General features: G+C 46.7%; 1 protein-coding gene across 3 annotated transcripts in view; it reads left to right on the top strand.

Annotated features, from left to right (window-relative positions):
• LOC111072232 (teneurin-m) overlaps positions 1-18,474 on the top strand; it is a 136,840-nt gene that overhangs the window by 66,650 nt on the left and 51,716 nt on the right. For 2 of the 3 annotated variants that reach the window (XM_022363964.2, XM_041594388.1), the window contains exon 2: positions 16,687-16,866. The exons of the other annotated variant lie outside the window; for it this stretch is intronic. In XM_022363964.2, the coding sequence (XP_022219656.2) occupies positions 16,687-16,866 (180 nt within the window). The remainder of the gene's footprint in view (positions 1-16,686; positions 16,867-18,474) is intronic. 3 annotated transcript variants of the gene reach the window in all.

Raw genomic sequence — 18,474 nt, 5'->3', positions numbered from 1 at the left:
ATGGCACAAAAAAAAAACATCAAACAACAGTGCTTAAAATTGAGTGAAATTGAATGACAAAATAAATAAATATTTATCTCATGTAAGACTCGATCGCACAACATTTAACCCTAGGAAACATAAAGTTTAAGCTTAAAGCTAAAGTTATAGTTTTGTTTGTATTAATTAGTTTTACTGCGATGAAGAACTTTTCTTAGGCAGAGAGTTTAACATTGACTTAACCTTCAGTTAGCTGACAAAAGCAGTAGCAGCAGCAGCGGCAATCGAATGTTGGGCATACCAGTATTAATTACTTTGTTGTGCCTCAAGAAGACGAACGTTAATGACTGGGTGGGCGCCAGCGGGAGTGAAAGGCGGCAGCGGTGCGGCCCCCTGGCCAGAGATGTGCCACAGCCCCCCTCCAGAACAATATGCCACGTACTTAGCACTTTGCCTACTCCAGCCCCGCCCACCCTAACTCAGCCCACAGACAAAGGGAAACCTCAACCCAACCGAACCCAACCCAACCCGCAGCATGCCACTGAAGAAGGCCGGAGCGGAGTCTGTGTGTCTGTGGCGGTAATTAATCATCATTAGATTTTCGTAAACGGAGCGGATTTTAAGTGGGATTTGCAGCTCAGACAGACAAGGACTCTATCTATCTATCGAGGGAGAGAGGGCGAGCGAGAGAGTATCCCCCATGAACATGCTCATTTAGTAATGATTTCTCCACTGCTCTGCTCTCCGGCGCCCAAAGGTTTTGTCCTTGCGGGTGAGCACCATTTATCCTTGGCTGCTTCTGCATTGACAGCTTGGGTCTGCTTATCTGTCCTGCATTTGACATTTAGCATTAAAAACGCTTTAATAATAACGCAATAATAATAAGGATGCCTCTATCTATCCTGTCCGACTGTCTGTCTGTCCGTCTGTCCAGAGAGCAGGGCTCTCAGCTAGATATTTATCATTTCATCAATCAAATGGCGGACAGATGTGGGGACCAGGGCCAGGGCCAGGAAAGCAACGAAAACTTTTCATCATTTAATTCTGATGCTGCTCTGCCACAATTATCCGAAAAAGCTTCAAGTTCAGCTCAAGACATAGGGAGAGGGAGGAAGGGAGAGAGAGAGAGAGAGAGAGGGAGAGAGAGATGAGATTCCAGAGAGTCCTTCAAAGCATCATCAATCTCCTTTGGTCCTTGAGCAAGCAAAAATGGCGGACAGGAAGCAAAACTTATCAATTACAATGGACTCCACCGCATACACACACACAAACACACACGCATACACGCATAAATCTCATAAATGCATGTCATACTTGTATTTAAGGCAAAGCCAATGGTCAGAAAAGCCAGAAAAGCTTTTCGGGACACAACAAAAGTTTGCTGTGTGGCAACTACGGCCGCTGCCCTTGGCTTTCTTGACGAGACTCTGCCTCTAGTTGCCCGCTTCTCCCGCTTCTCCGCTTCTCCGCTTCTCCCGCTATGTGGCCTGCATTTGAGTTATGACTTAAGCTGACATTTCATTAGTGAGCATTAAGTGTTCTGCGAATGAGTTCAACAACAGCCGCTGTCAACGCTGGAGACAACCAACACCAGCAGCCAGAGAGAGGGAGAGAGAGCAATAGAATAAAGCTGAGAGCTGAGAGCTGTGAGCTGTGAGCTGGGAGCAGATGATGGCCTTGGTTTAATTAGTCGCGAGTCCAGCGTTGGGCCCCATAATGCGGCATTCACACGAAGCACACACACAGTTGACCCAGTTCTCTTGCAATTTGCCATCCTGCAGCACTCAGATGGCCTGTGGCCCCTCCACTCCACTCCAGTACTCCACTACTATTAATTAAACACGTTAAAATGAGCCCGAGATGAACTCAGCTGTTTAGCAGCATTTATTGATTTTTACCCCCCAAATTCCCTCACAGTACTCAGCTAGGGGAAGTCCCTTATCAATATAAATATATCTCGGCTCATTTCCTACGAATACGAATACGAATAGACGGTTAGACGGGATAAGCATAAAAATGAAATTCAAAATACAAATTCAAAAGAAAAATGCAACCCAGGGCAGGGCCCTGCCTCGGTCGTTCCTTGGTTCTGGCTCTCAAGTGGGCCAGTGCCTCGAGTGGTTGGCACAGCCACTTGGAACTTGGATGAACTGAATGGAACTGACCACGACTGAGGGAATGACTGACTGCCAGTCGGAATGACTGCCTGCCTGCCTGCCTGAATGAATGAATGAACGATTTGCATGCACACAAAACATTTGCACACAACAACAAAATATAGTAGGGAAGGAAGGAAGGAAGGAAAGGAGTGGAAGGCAACAAAAAAATGTGCAAACTAAATAAAAGCGAAGCAGGAGGAGGAGTGCTGAGGCAGTGCTCGCGTGGAGATTGGTCTTCAGCTAGAGGGGACGGGGGGCAGCAGAGGTTGAAGGCAGGAAGGACTCTCCAACTTGACTGCAGGTCAATTAATTAAGGCTAAATTAAGTGCAGCTGTGTGTAGTGGTCGAGTGAAGGATCTCATGCTGCCACAGCCCCAGCTGCTGCTGCTACTGCTGCTGCTTAGCGATTCGAGTGGCAAGATTATAAACTCGAGTCTTGGGCATAGTCCCAGGCATAAGGCATAAATCCTTGCCCCCATGGTGGCGTCTCGGAAACGGTTTAGTTCGTTGACCGGAAGCCGGGGGCAACAAAAATGCATTTGAAACGATGGTAAACGGAGCCAAGTCCGGGTCCGGGACTCTCTCCTGCTCCCAACTGGAAAGGAGTCCGAGTTCGAGTCCGAGTCCGAGTCCAAGTCCGTCCTGGCATGTGGCAGATAAGCCAGAAATGCATTTGTATTTGTCCAGCTGCTAGAGAAAGGAGAGGAGAAGAGGTGTCGAGGGGCTAGAGGGACTGGAGCTGGCTGCCAGATATCGGAACTGCTGCTTTGGCATACAAATGAACTCTCAAATTGACAGAGAAACATGGACAGGAAATGCGAGGCGAGTGCCAGGCCAAAAAACTGGGCCACCAGTTGCCAGGCTGATAAGAATAAGGATACGTTCGAGAGCGGGGAATGGCTGGATCGGGGTTCACTTATATAGTAGGCCAGGCCCATTCAGCCAGCTAATGATCGGAGTTCTGAGCCTACTTGCACCTCATTAAGATCAATTTAGAGAGTCGCCCGAACCCACGCAGTTGCTCCGAAGAAGTGCCCGGGCACGAGTCTACGTCTCTCACGAATTGCGGACAATGGCATGGAGGATGGGGGAGATGGGCAGTAATAATAAACATACTATAATGATAACTTATAGTAACAGCAACCGAGAAGATAACGACAGCCACAATAAAACTCAATAAGCGAATAAAGTAGCCAGGAGACAGGGGGACAGGAGAACAGTGGAGAGTGCATCATATTTGCATTCAAAAGAAGAGCAAGGCAGGGCAGGACAGGGCAGGGCATTGAAGCAATTTATGAGCAGCAGCAGCAGGAGGAAGCGAAGGGAAGGGCAAAACCAAACTCGAAGCGGACAATTGACTTGCCCCGTGGCATTGTAGGTGTAGCAGCAGCAGCAGGAGCATCAGCTCCTCCTCCTCCATCCATGATGTCTGTAAAATGTTTGCAGCGATAAATTAAAGTGCACTAACTAACCCACACAGCAGCGGAGAGCAGAGGAGCAGTGGAGCAGTGGAGCAGGGGAGAGTTGCAACTGAAACAAGATAATGGCAAATGAAGCCGTAGGAGTCCCCAGCCGCATGTTGCGCATTCAAATGAGTATGAGAGAGGGAGAGGAAGAGAGAGAGAGAGAGAGATGGTCACGTGACACGGCCAATGGAGACTACAAAGAATGCGAACATGCCGCCGCCTTATCACGATCAGCTCACGCTCGCAACTCCATACCCCAGACTATAGACAGAAGAAGAAACCACACACACAGTACCCAACCCGACAGAGAGACGGACGGAGACGGAGATAGAGATGGAGAGTCCCAGGACAGAGGCACGTTCATTCAAATTGCTCCTCTTGGCCTGGTCATTGTTTGAAGCTACGTTTTGGCCGCCGCCGCCGCCGTCGCTTCTGCTGCTGCTGCTGCTGCTGCGCCTGCGCGCAGTAATTTATTTCATTTATATTTCGCATTCTCTTTGCAGTGCCCCTCTGCTGCTTCTGCAGCTCTCATGCTGCGTTTTTATTATCATTGCATAAGCAGAAGAAAAGCAGACGAAAAAAATATGGGAATACGCCTCGCATTGTAGCCAGAAAGCCATTAACTTTGGGGAGCCTACACAGCGACTCCAGTCGACCCCGACTGGTGTTCCGTGTTGCCTCTTTGCCGGTTCCTTGTTTGACATGTGCTTGCGGCTACTGTACACGAAAGCAAGGCATGGCATGGCATGGCATGGCATGGAGTGGCATGGCGTGGCATGGTCGTGGGGATGTGGGGATGTGGATGCAACCTACGCAAAGAGAAACATTTCTTTCCTGGGGGGGCTGTGGCAAAAATGTTCCCTCTCCTCTCTCTCTCTCTCTCACTCCCTCTCTCTGTGTTCTGGCTGATATGGGAGTCAGCGTTTGATTGGTTTTCTGGGCGGCAAACAGGTTGAGTCGTGCTTATGCAATAGCAATAGCAACAGCCAAAGACGGTGGCAGGGGCTGGGGCAGGGGCACCTGCTGTGCGACGAGGGGAAAACTGCATTTATTAGAGAAAATAATTCATTCAAATTTCTCCCCATTTCGATATGTCGGATATTTGCATATCAATTCGAAAATCATTTCACAGTTTCACGCTGAGAGAGCGACCCACAGATCTGCAGATACAGATACAATATACAATATAAAATATAAAATAAATGATAATTGGTCTGAGTCGCGCAGATACTCTCCCCCTCTCTCTCTCTCTGCTAGATAGAGATGGAAAAAGCGGCTCCGCAAGTGTCAGGCAACATGACAGCTGACATTTCTACGCATATGTATCTCTTTCGGGTCGGATCGAAGCTGCAGCTAATTTCTTCTCACTTCTCGGGGTTATGTAAACGCCCCGAACGAGTGATTCGGAAGGGTGGTGGGGGGGTCTGTCTGGTTTCGTTTCCCCATTTTCCATCGTTAGCATCACAATGGAGGGCGCGCGCAGAAGAGTTATGAAAGCTGTAAGCATTCATTAGGAAGACATTTAAATTAATTTTCTACAAAATAAAACGAAAGTTTTCAACGTGAATGTGAATTCATGTGGATTCATGGATAATTGCAACATTTTTCACTCAAATTCAGATTTTCCATTAAATTTGCAATGCCTGAACGGGCCCTGATGCTTTGTCAAACGTTTTGCTGCCAAAAACACGAATTTCCATCTGAATAAAATTCATCAAAAAATGTACATAAATATATGTACGTGTCTGTGTTTGTATATAATGTACAAATAAACAACAATATTGTTTGTAATGTATTAATATATGTAAAATAAAATCTGCAGCTGACATTGGGACAAAAACACACAAAACAAAACAAAACAAAAAGTAGAAAACAGATGCAAAAAGAGGAAAATATATAAACCAAAATGCGGTTAGCCGCAGCGTGTAACAAATTAAATTATTGCAGAAAAAGTACACAGAGTCGCTTTAGCTATAGTGAATTTCGATGCTTTAATATCACAAAAAAGGGAATCGGAACATGATGCAAGTTGGAAGATCTTTTAGTTATTCCACTCAAAAGGGTAAAAATAATAATTTACTTATTTTATGTGCAATTTGCAATGATATTAGCTTGAATTGGAAACCGAACAAGGCTTAATGTAATCGAATGGAATGGCATTGTTACGGAGATGTGCAAGCTTTAAGTCTTTGAACAATTTCTGCCATAAATATCTTAGAGCTATGAGAGCTGAGGCAAACACAGATCTTAAGTGTTCTACTGTTGTAATCCTGCAACAGGATTTTTAGTTTCGACTTAGAAGGTCGTAGCTGCTAAGTATATAGAATATACAGAGTATGCAGTTCTCTTGGCCATAAATAGATTATTTGCAGTGTATTTTGGTAATTTGTCTATAAATTTAATACAAATTTATTCTCAGTGTATGATCTGCTGGCGGTGCCTTTTCTTCTTCAATTTTGCTGCTCTGATATTCTTGTCATTTGCCTTTTCCATTGCTGTTGGGAGAGCTCTTGTGGAATCACACAGAAAAAATTAAAATTAATAATTTAAATTGAATATAAAAATTAAATTAAATAATTCTCAGCTAATGAAAATTTGTTGTCTCTTTTATTTGCTTTTGCAGGTATGTTTGATGATGATTTCCATCCAGTTGACCCTGCCGTCGCCCCATGTGAGTGTAAATTGTGGTTAGCTCTGTTTCCAGCATAAATATTCCAAATAAATTAATGAATAGAGCCACATAGCACTTCCTGCCCCACCACACTGCCGCACTCTCTCGCCCCGCCCTCGCTGCTCACTTTCGCCTCGCTTTAAGCCCAGGTGAAGCCAATAAGCCAAAGTAACTGCTCAAACACATGTACCGGCGTCCGTCCCCACAGCCCCCAAATGGCCAACAATTTTTAAACAAGATAGAAAACACCCGGGAACACATGTACACAAAAAGATACAGAGCCCCCCACCCCGTGCATCACCGTGCATCGCCGTGCACCCGCAACAGACTTAAACTCTGTGAAAATAGTTGCAATTGAGGCAGCAAACAAGCTTGCAACACGTGTTGGTGGCTGGCCACGCCCACAAAAACCCATACCAACACACACACACACACACACACACACACACACGCAGGGGAGCGCTTCAGCTTCTGTTGCTGTTGCTGTTGGTCCTACTCCTTCCTTCCGTTTCCCTGCCCCCACCCACAGCATGGCCCATTGTTATTATTTATGCGAGCCAAACAGCAGCTTCCGTTTGTGCCACATGCGGCAGGCAGCGGCATGCAACGGGCAGCAGAGGAGCGCAGAACATGAAAAGGAAGCAGAGAGCATTTAAAAAATGCACGCAGCGAAGGCCTTGACTGCAATATGTTGCCTAACAGCAGGCGCCAACCCAACCGTCCCACAGCTGTGGCTGTGGCAACTGCATTTTTATAGATTTTTTTAGCAGGTCAGCAGAGCAGACAAGTGGCAGAGTGGAGCAGGCGCAGGGAGCAGTGGCAGGGAGCAGGAGCTGGGAGCTGGAGCTGGCTGCTTGTTGCCTTAGTGGCGGGTAGTAAGGGGCATGTGTCGCCTCCGTCGTCGTTTGGCTTGTTTAACATTTTTCAACAATTTCCTTAATCATGGGTTAGCTAACTCCCCTCCCCTCCCCACCACAGTCCTCCCTCCTTGGGTGTAGGAAACACAGCTGCTGCTGCTGCTGCTGCTGTTGCATGCCACTAAAAGTCAACTGTTTGTTTGTGTGCGCCTCAAGTTATGCTACATTTGAGGCTGCAGTTGCTGCCTCTCACAGCCGCATTTTAATTGCTTTACATAATGCAACACAGCGCAAGGCTGCGGCACACTGCAGTTTGGTTTTTTTTGTTGTTGTTGTTGTTCATTATTTTCATTATTTTTAATTGTTTGTGCAGCCATGTGTGTGTGTGGCACAGTCCCAATGCTTTTAATTGCTAAATTACGGCTCGCAAAGGGGAAAAGGAAGTCTCTTCAATGGAGTGTTGCGATTCGATAAGCAAATTGGAGAAGTATTCCACGCATTGTCGTTGACAGCGTGTACCCACTGTACCCACTGCACCCTCTATCCCTGCGTCAACATCATTATTCGCATGCCACACAGCAGCTTCAGGGAAAAGTTTTCTGCTGCTGGTGCTGGTGCTGGTGCTGCTTCATGCAGCATAATTACCAGCTACAAAGTTTTATGCCTGCTTTTCCCTGCAAACGATCAGCCAGCCAGGGGGTTGAAGAAAAACTTCCTAAAGACGTTCAGGTCTCAGAAACAGAAGCACAAACATTAATAAAACCGCAAGGAACCAAACAAAAACAAAAAAAACATGCGAAGAAGAAACTGAAAGTTTGGCCGCTTTTCAATTTCGGGAGCACTTCACTTGTGTGGCTTGGGCTGGGGCAGGCGCATGGCACAGTGGCAGGGTCAGCCCTTGAAATGGTATCTGAAGTCGAGGCTAAGGAAAAAAACTCCGAAAAAAATTTAACGACTCTCCAAAGTCCACTAAAAGCTGAAGGAGTGGGGGACCCCTCGACCCTCGACCAAAGAAAAAAGAGCAGCGTTGAAAAATTTAAATTATATTAAGGCAGAGGCAGAGGCAGGGACCAGGACCAGGACCGTCACCATTCCGCCTTTTCCATCAGTGCGAGTAATAAATAAACAAAAATAAAACGACAAAAGCTGCAAAGCTGCAAAATCTACACAAAGAAAGGCACTTGACCAAAAAGGGAAATGCCAGACGAAGCAGCAGCAATAGAACCAGAATCAGAGCCACGAAAGTCGCTCCCTTTCAAGTCGCTCCAATTAAAGTTGCAAAAGAGAACACAGGGGGGAGATGATGGCCACATTCGTAACGCGAAACTTGTAACGTATACGTACTGTACCACGTGGCAGACGTGGTTCGGTTCGTTCCATCAAGCCAACAGCAAGCGAAAAAAATAACAGCCAAAAGTTGTCCCCTGCTGATGTACTCTCGCATTATTCGCCCCCAAACTTCGATAATGATTTGTTGTGCTCCTCTGCTCCTGTGCCCTCCCCCGCTCCCCACTCCCCACTCACTGTGCGCGGATATTCGCATTCGTTCATGCCGCATGCCCCACGCCACACGCGTTTGCATAGCAACTTTTGTCAAGAGATTTCTCAGCCAAATATGGAATCCAATTAGAATTTGAATCAAAAATAGAATCACAAAAGTTCCTTTGAAAGAGAGAAATCTTTCTAATTGCAGAAAACAGTTGAAAATTCCATGGAATGGTGAATGGATGGGGTGGGGGGTGACAACAAAAGCAAGAGCTGTGGCACTACTTACATACAACATACATATCTGTATATATGGCCGCAAACTATAGAAAGAGCCACTCGAGTGGTCACAGCAAACAGAAAGGCAGACAAACAGACAGACAGACAGAGAGACAGAGAGACAGAGACACAAAGGGGAAGGAAGGCACAAACAGGGCTAAGTAGCTGGGGGTTAGGGGTCATGTTGTCAGTGCTTGTTGCACTTGGCCCGGGGCTCATTAATAGAGCGATTATTTTTTTGTTTCCATTTTGCCTCTATTTGCCACACACACACACACATGTGTATGTGTGGGTGTGTCTCTGCCACACTCTTGACTTGTGTGTCGCGTCGCCAGCACCTCATGCTGCTGCCGCTGCTGCTGCTGCTGCTGCTCGAGGGTTGCCTTGTTGACACTCATTGAGACAAAAGTGCTTAACTGCCTGCACTTTTCCGACAGCTCCAGCAAGAGCAGCAGCACCAGCAGCAGCAGCAGAAACTACGACTGCTTTTCCTTCTCTTCTTTTGCTTTTACTTCTTTCGCTTTTAAGTTTTCCCACTCTGCCACACACACACACATACACACACAGGCAGTGGCGGAGGCAGGGACACGGACACGGACACGGACACGTACAGATAAAGCTTTTATTTTCTGCTTAATTTGTTTGTAGGCTTTTGTGGCAGAGTGGCAGAAGAGACAAGACAATGGCTGCTCGGCTTGTCCTCTCCTCTCTTTCGCTCTGCCTCTTTGGGGTGTTTGCATAACTGAAGGCGCTCGCGAAAAATGTCAAGCACCTCCACTGGCATTACGACACGTACAACGAAGAAGGTTAAGCATGGCTGACATGCCGTGAATTATGGCGAACCAAGAGAGACAGAGAGAGAGTAAGAGTAAGAGTAAGAGAGAGTGCTGTGTGTGCCCCTTGGCTGCCACTTTGAAATGTTAATGAGCCGCAAGCAAATGTCAGTTATCTATAGCCTACTTTTCGGGCGTTGCAAACTTTTCGCTGCATTTCCATTTGCTCGCGAAAAACAGACAGAACTGAACAGAACAAAACCGACGAGGCAGCAAAAAGAACAAAAGTGCTGCCTCTGCTGCTGCTGCTTTTGCCTCTGCTGCTGTCTGCCTGCCACACTTATAATTTTGGTATATAATTTCTCAGAGGGGACGGGCGGCTCGACCTACTTTTTGGCGGCAACTTCTTCGACTGGCAACTTGCATTGCGAAATGTGTCAAATAAAGCATTAAATTAGATTTCATTTTCCACTGCTTTTCCACTGCCATTCATTTGACCGAAAACTTTTGACTGCAGCATGGTGGAGGATGGGTGGGGGGGGGCAGAGGATGGGGTGCACGAGTCATGCCAAATAAATCTTCAAAAGTTGCAATTTTGCAAAAACTGTCACTTGACGTTTATTACGCTCTCTCTCTCGCGCTCTCTGCCGCCGCCCGCACACTGCAAATTTATGGAAAAGTAAGGCAGTCCGAAGGGCAACAATTGAGTTTTCCCTTTAAGCTGCAATCTTAAAGCATGCCACCAATGAAGCAGCCCAGCTCCGCTCCTCCGCATACCTACACACGACTGGCACAGGGCACACGGCACATGACGCGACAAAGTAAAAACCGCAAAGTATGCGACACACAGGGAGCCAGAGCCAGAGAACCAGCAAAGGGATGGCATAGATGGCTATGGGGTATGGGGTATGGTGTATGTGGCAGACAGCGTCTAATAGGATTAGAGGTGGAGGCAGGCAGGCCTCTGCACTTGCCACTAAGTAGAAGAGTTGCACAGAGCAGACTGGCAGAAGCAGCAGCAGCAAAAAAATGAGCTCAAATCGGCTGTAGGCTGGCGGGTGGCGGCGGGGGGGCTTGCGGTTTTGGGGCCGCCATCGTCGTCATCGTCTGCTGAACTTTGCATGCCACAAAATCAATTAACGCGACCTAGCGTCTCACTCTCAGTGGCAGGCTGGCAGGCAGGCAGGCAAAAACTATCAAAAGCTGTAAACCAGAGTTGCTTTTCCCCAGATGAGAATGGCGCGGATGTCGGAGGGGGGTGGATTGGGGGGACTTCTAAGCAAACTGGGTCAGTGCCTGGAAATTTGATTAACTGCGCCACAAAGTATGCAGCAAAAAGGATTTAATGGTGGAGTCCCCAACAGAAGCAGCCAAATCTACTCCACTCCTTCTCCTGCCGTGCCTTAGGCTGTACCCTGGGGGAGGGAGTGCAGAAAACATTCCCGAATCAAAGTTTGATCCTCGCCAGGAGCCAGGAGGCTGCTGCTTCTGCTGCTACGGCTAACTACCATACAAAATTGAAACTAAAGCAACTCCTTCTGCTGCTGCTGCTGCTGCTCCTCCTCCTTCTGCCATCTTTTGGTTTTCTTTTCTTTTCTTGCTGGGCTACGCTACCGTTAAAATATTCGCATCGCGTGCCTTTGGCTTTTTACCTTTATATCGTGTTTAGCATTAGCTTCTCTACATATATCCCGACTCCGCCCCGCACACCACCCCACCGAGGGGTACTGTACTAGATCCATCCGTCGACACATGAAACGTGACTAAGCTGACAATTGTGTCGAAGTAAATCCAAAGTTTTGTGTGGAGACCCGGACTAAATAAATCTCCTCTTCTCTCCCAGAGAGAGAGAGCGAGCGAGAGACGAGCGCAAAACTTTCACAAACAAAGATTGTGCGATGCGGAAGGGCTTTGCAAATGGGACGCACAAATGGGCGGGTGGCGGAGGGTGGTGGTGTACATGACAGGTACATAAATAGTCCGGGGGAGGAAGCAAGTTTTGGACTCTGGTCTCAAATTTAATAAACTGTACACACATTTCTACCTACCTGCCTATGCAAAGGAATTACTCGATGTCCGACCGACCGATAGACCGGCTGCTCCTTCCTAGCAACAAGCACTTCTCTCTTTGACAACTTTCCATGTACTTATGTATATGTGTGTGTGTGTCCTCTGCTCTATTTATATGTCAAGCGCAGGCACACACAGAGGATACAAAGCGGACGTCGCCGTCGCCGCTGCCGCCTGTCTCCTTGTATTAGTGCAAATATTAACAATGGCAGGGGGTGGTGGTGGAGAACGCGTATACGCATACAGATGGCCCGCATTATGATGCCCCACCAGGGGGCATATGGTGACAGGTCAAACGGTTGCCCAGGCCCAAACCCAAGCCCAAGCCCAAACCCAGGCCTCCTGCAAATGGGATGCACACACGCTCCAAAACAAAGCGCCCAATTGTCAGTTTAGGCGCCCTTTTGTTTGTTTCTCCCTCCCTCTCTCTCTCTCTGTCTCTCTCTCTATGCAACTCTATCTCACTCCCTCTCTTGTTCTATGCAACTCCATGCAGATCCCTCTGCCTGCCCTGCGACGGCTGCTTATCAACAAAATGGCAGCAGCAGCAGCAGGCCATTGCTGCTGTGGGAACAACAACAAAAAATGCCAGTAGAATTTGTCTCTCCTCTTTGCTGGAATATATTCCTATAGGAGCTGCTTACCCCATGACGTAATGAGCTTGAGGGAAACACACAGAATATACCCAACGGATGATTGTCATCAGCTGTGAGTCCGTCCACAAATGAAAGCATCTTTATCTCTCACTTAACCCTCTGACGCAATAAAAAAAAAACAACACAAAGAAGGCAAGGAAGAAAGAAGAGAAAGAAGAGAAAAGTGCAGTTAAGAAACAGACTCTTCAGCAGTTGTCAGTGTGCCACCAGAGGGATATACACAGGTCTCAGGTCTAGGTCCCATGTCCCAAGTCCCAGGTCCAGTACCAGGCGATTTACCTGGCTCAGGTTTCCTCAATTCTCATTACCACAGCCACCGCCCTCGTCGGCTGAGAAGCAGGCGAAGGAGAAGGAGCACCCTGCTTGCAGCAATTCATGCTTAACTGACATTTCAGCTGTCATACCAAAAGTGTTTTACATTTCTCTCTCTCTCTCTCGTCAGGCAGAAGGAGAAGCATAAACAGCAGCAGGAGCAGCAGGAGCAGCCTGACTCCTGTTGAAGGTGTTGTCATGCCCCCCCATTGCTCATTGTTGGCATGCCACAAGCAGCTGGTGTCGTTCCCTTTCCCTGCTCCCTTTTCAGCCTGTCTTCTCTTCTCTTCCCTTTAATTTAATTAACATATTTCCCATTGTGCGTTCTGCTGCTTAAATGTTTTTCATTCTCGGGGAAACTTATTCGAAGGCGGAATGCGTCTCCAGATCCTAACTGGAGTTGCCCCTTGCTCTCGCATGTGTCTCCTAAATGTCTTAAATTAGGGGGAATACTTTTTGGCATTTTTCCCTTTTTCTGTCATTCAGTTTTAAGTGCATTATAAAAGCATTAAAGTGCAATACGCAACAAAACAAAACAAAAGCAAAAGCAAAAATGGAATCATCCGCATCAGAAGGGAGAGGAAAATCCACCCAAAACAGCAGAAGGAAAACACCCTGAGAAAAATAGTTTAGTAAAAAGAAACCTAGCCCTATTTAAATTAAATATTCGGGTTTCAAGTGCAAAAATCGTAGAATTAAATATAACTTTGATGCATTAAAAATCATTTTTAATATAAATAAAATAATTAAAATTTTTAGTAAATATATTTTTTAATCAAATTATGAATTATATATTTAAGTAAAATATAAATAAATAGTTTATTAAAAAAATAAATTTTAATCGAAAATTTTGAATATTGGTGTCAAAATGTAAGTGAAAACTATTTCCTTTTACAATTTCTATTCGCGTCTCAGTGCTTCTTTCTCTGGGTGTACACACACACACACTAACACACTCACACACTCGAAGCCCTGCTGCTGCGTTTCCCTTGGTTATCCCTAAAGCCTCGCTTTGCCTCGCTTTTTCATGCTCTGTCTGACGAAATGCCATTACACATTTTGCGTACCACCCCCCCGTCCACACCCCCGTAACAACAGCAGCAGAACGAGCCAAAAGCAGCAGCAGCCAAAAAGCAGCAGCAGCAACAGCAGAAATAGCAGGAACAGGCAGCAGGAACAACTACAACGCATTCGCATTCAAAATGACAACGACAATGGCAGCAGAAACAACAACAAACAACAACACAAGCAAACACAACGAGAGAGTACAAGAGAGAGTGGGAGAGAGAGAGGGAGAGAGGGAGAGATAGAGATAGTGGGAGAGTGGGAAAAATAAACGCTGTGGGGTTGTAGAAATGAAGATAAGCTGCTTATCAGCGCCATTCCCAGTAGTTGCCATTCCCGTTGTTCATTCTTTTACTCCTCCTCCTCCTCCTGCTCCTCCTCTGCCTTCTCCCCTGGCTCTGGCTCTGACTCTGCCTCTGCTGATGCCACTCTGCTGCTGACTCTTCCTGCTCCATCTTCTTGTACTTCGACTGCGCTTTAAGTGGTCGTTGGCTCTCTCTCTCCGTCTCTCCCTCTCTCTCTATCTGCGTGTGTATGTGTATGCGGATGTGGCTGCGGATGTGGATGTGGAGGCCAACTGGCAGGCAGACAGGCGACAATTCCAACGAAGAAAGAATCCTCTGCGCCACTCTTTTGCCTCTCTGCCGCCTGTCTCTCTGTGGCCCCATTGTCTGCGTTGTCTCTTTTGCCATTTGGCTAAGCCCTTGACTTGGTCAAGCGGGAGGAAACGACCATCCAGATACCCTACCCAACCCAGCAGTGGTTAGGGGATAGTGTCTGCCAATGGGTATGGTATCCATGGAGTGGGGGGCACATGTTTTGTGCTTAATATTACACTAAGCCACCCACTAACCGCGCTTCTTATGTGTATTTAAATGATGTTATCGCTTGTGCATGCAAATGCGCCGGGCAGAGGGGGTTTCGTCGGCTACTTTGGCTTAACTTTTCCGCCCTGATGGCTGAATAATTTCCCAAGAATGCAGCTGCAGCGAGTCTCCTAACAGTCTGGCCACAAAGAAAACTCTCTCTCCTTCCCTACCTTTCTCTCTCTCTCTCTATCTCTCTATCTCTATCGCTCTCTCGCCCACTGGCTAATGAATGATGCACCAAAGTCGGACCCAAAATTGTCAGCTCGTAACACATACGCACAGTAGTCCAAGAGAAGGAGCATGAGCAGGAGGTGCAGCAGCTGGAGGCGGAGGCGAAGGCGGAGGAGCCATGAGCATGAGCATTTTCAATTTCAATTTGCTGCGCATCAGCCATAAGCGCCTTAAATCTCAAATCTAATTACACGCAAGCCAAAGACAAAAGTCCACAAAAATTGTTCTGCCCCGCTGCCTGCCCTGCCCGCTCACACAACTGCTGTTCCCAGTGTTAATCACAGATGACCGGCTGCCTGTGCCTGTGCCTCCCTCCACCCACCACTATGGCAGCCACCCGCAATGCCAATTTTGAATGAAAATTTTTGGGGACCAACTTTTGTTGGTGCTTTTGCTGCTGTGTTTAACCGCGTGAAATAATCTTTGCTGGCGGGCAGGCAGGCATCCAGGCAGCCAGGCAGAGCATCCTGCAGCATCCTGCTTGTTTTTTTTTTGTTGTTTTTACCCCCACACCCGCTGTCCATGCCGCTGCTGTGGCTTCTGCGGCGCAGCGAGGGGAGGGGGGGCGGCTTGGAGCGGCGCTTTTCATTATAACGATAATGCGCAGGCCCCGCGGCCATTCAGGCAGCATCCCGAGGAGCATCCGTGAAGGCAGGCAGACAAGTTGGTGTCATATTTTCCGCAGCTTAAATTTCCCACAGTCCTACGACCACTTCCAGCTTGTAGAAACGAAAAAAAGAAAAGAAAAAGCGGAAAGCGGAGAGCGGGAATCGGGAATAGTCTCTCGGCCTAGCGCAAGGCGATTACACCAAAAGGAGGCTCCCCACTAAGCCAGCAGCAGCAGCAGCAGCAGCAGCACACACTCGTCCTGCCACGAGTAGTCCTACTACTCCTTACAGAAGGAGGCTTAGAGTTGGTGTGGGGAGGGGGGAGGGGTAGCACGGGCAGGATATGATTTTCGCGCCCGGCAAATCTCAACAAATTTGAAATTTTCTTCCTTTTTGGCCGTTGGCATTTCCGTTTTGTTGTTGCTTTTTATTAGACATTTCTCTTGCTCTTGGCATTTGAATTTGTCGAGCATCCTGTTTGCCCCATCAACCCACCCCATCCCCTGCTCCATCCGCCTCTTCTCTTGTCCCCTCTGCTGCGTAGCAATGCCTTTTAAGCCTATAAATGAGCTTAAAATTTTCTATGCGAATGAATGCGAATGCTTTTGAAATTTATTACAGTGCCAGAGATGAAGAGGAAGCTTCATTTCGCACACAGAGCGGCAGTGTGTGTGTGTGTTTTAGTGTTGGTGTATCAAAGGCATTTACCAGCGAATAGAGCAAATTGAATTCCATTTCGATGTTTTTTTTTTGTGCTTATTTATGTTTTTTCTTCCTTTTTTTATTTTTTATTATTATTATTTGTAAATTTCAGGATTTTAGAGTTTTTTTTCTGCTGTGTTTCCTCTCCTCGCATTGCCATTGCCTCGATGGAAAAATGGCAGACAAATTGAATTTTCTATGCTGTTGAATAATTTCATTTCGATTTAGTTCCTTTTCTGGCAACTGATTGCAGCATTCAAATCCATTTGTTGATGTTGAAATATTCACGACAGAATACTTTTAGTGTCAAATGTGCAATGATTTGTGTCGTCATGCGAAAGGTGCGCGAGAGAGAGAGAGGAAAATGGAACGAAAGGACCCAGCTCAGAATTAAGCTATAAATATAACGTAGTACTAGTAGATTGGCTGTAAACGTAGTTTTTTGGGCATAGCCCCTGACTAATGAATGTTTGTTTTGTTTGTTTTTCCCTGCACTCTTTTCAGGCTTCCTCCTGGAAGGAGTCACGCCAACGGCCCCACCGGATGTACCGCCGCGTAATCCGACAATGAGTCGCATGCAGAATGGTCGTTTAACCGTTAACAATCCCAATGACGTTGACTTTGAGCCATCTTGTTTGGTGCGAACGCCATCGGGCAACGTTTACATTCCTAGTGGAAATCTAAGTAAGTAAAATCCATTCTCTCTCTCTCTCCCAGCCGCTCTCTGGCCTCAATGGACGCTCACTCGTATGCATATAAAAACCATGCGGAAAGTGGGCCCACGTCCCTGCATTTCGGAGCTCTAAGAGCCCACACCCCACCCAAAGTGCCCACCCAAACACACACCCGCACACAAAGAGAGCCAGAGAGTGTTTTTTTCCTAGTCATATGCAAATCCAGAGCCAGGCCACGGCGACCATCAAAAAGCCACTTGACTCATTTAAATGTTTAGCGCTCGGTTCGTGCACAAAAATTCCATTTGCCATATTGCTATAAAAATGCAAAAATACGGCCAGAAAAAAAGAGGGGCGAGTGTATAGAGGGGCAGAAAGGGGTGAGAAAAGGGGTGGAAAGGGGAAAAGGCCGCAGCATTTTGCAAATTTTCAGCTCTTTTGTTTCCGATGCGCCATGCGCCTAAAATGCCGCCATACATTTGCCATTTATTGTTTTTCCAACAATGTTCTTGGCCTTTTTTTTGTTGTTGTTGTTGTTGTTGTTGCTGCTGCTGCAGAGAGTTTGGGTTTGGGTTTTTTCTGTTTGTGTTGCCGCTCTATGCATATCCGCAAGCAGGCTTTAGGGATAAAAACATTCGAAAGTCGAGTGAAAATAGTTGGCAGCGGCACAACAGGCCAGGCCAGACCAGGCCAGGCCAGCAAAAAAAAAGAGCCAAACGACCGCAGGGGCCTAAACAGAAATGGCCAAAAAACTGACAAACAACTGCGGCTAGCTGACGGATGCAGCGGGACGGGACGGGACGGGACGGCGAAGTGAATGTAAAATGCTTGCCAAAGAGACAGGAAGGTTTGTATTTATGGATCTATTAATTGAATGAAGTTCCATCAACAATTATGGGCAAAAAAAGAGTATGGCTTTCATTACGAGGCAGGAAGCTCGTTCTCTGTGGCATTCCTTCTTGTGCTGTTGCATGCCACAGAATATCAACACAACAAAGCGAAAAAAAAACCCAAAGAAATAAACAAAGCTCAGATGGCTGGAAAGGCTTTGCCTTCACATATCCCACTATTTGCCTGGAAAAAGCAACCCACTCCGCACCCACTACTCCACTACTCCACGTGTGACTACCCTTGCCGAGGGTATTTTGGTTTTGAGGAGATATTTCTGAGTTCCTAAGATGTGCAAAGCTAGAACTTTGGACACGTGACACACATGGAATGAGTGATGATGAGTGTACGACTTAAATTTGAAAAAATGTACCCAACGCTGCCATAGTACAAACCACAAAGGGTATCAAAAGATTCGGCCACTGGGTGTCTGAGCTGCTTTTCGCGTTGTAGCATACTTTCGGGCTGTGTTGCTGTTGCCTCTGTATTTGCTTTGCTGCTGCTGCCTTTTGTTTGCTTTTTTGCATTGTACAAACACACGCACAGAGGGAGAGAGAGAGAAAGTACTGTTATTGTATATATGCCAAGCTTTGTCTTGATTTTCCTGCGTGTGCCATATAATTTTCTGCCCACTTCCCACTGCAGTCTTTATCTTTCTTTCCTTCTCTCTTTCTCATTTTTTTAAACAAGAAACAAGCAGCAGCAGCAGCTGGGCTTTCAACATTTTGTG

The sequence above is a fragment of the Drosophila obscura genome, unplaced genomic scaffold (assembly GCF_018151105.1).
Source record: "Drosophila obscura isolate BZ-5 IFL unplaced genomic scaffold, ASM1815110v1 contig_1, whole genome shotgun sequence".
NCBI classification, from domain to species: Eukaryota; Metazoa; Arthropoda; class Insecta; order Diptera; family Drosophilidae; genus Drosophila; species Drosophila obscura.
The sequence above is the reverse complement of the archived record's forward strand: the minus strand, read 5'-3'. Positions and strand labels throughout refer to the sequence as shown.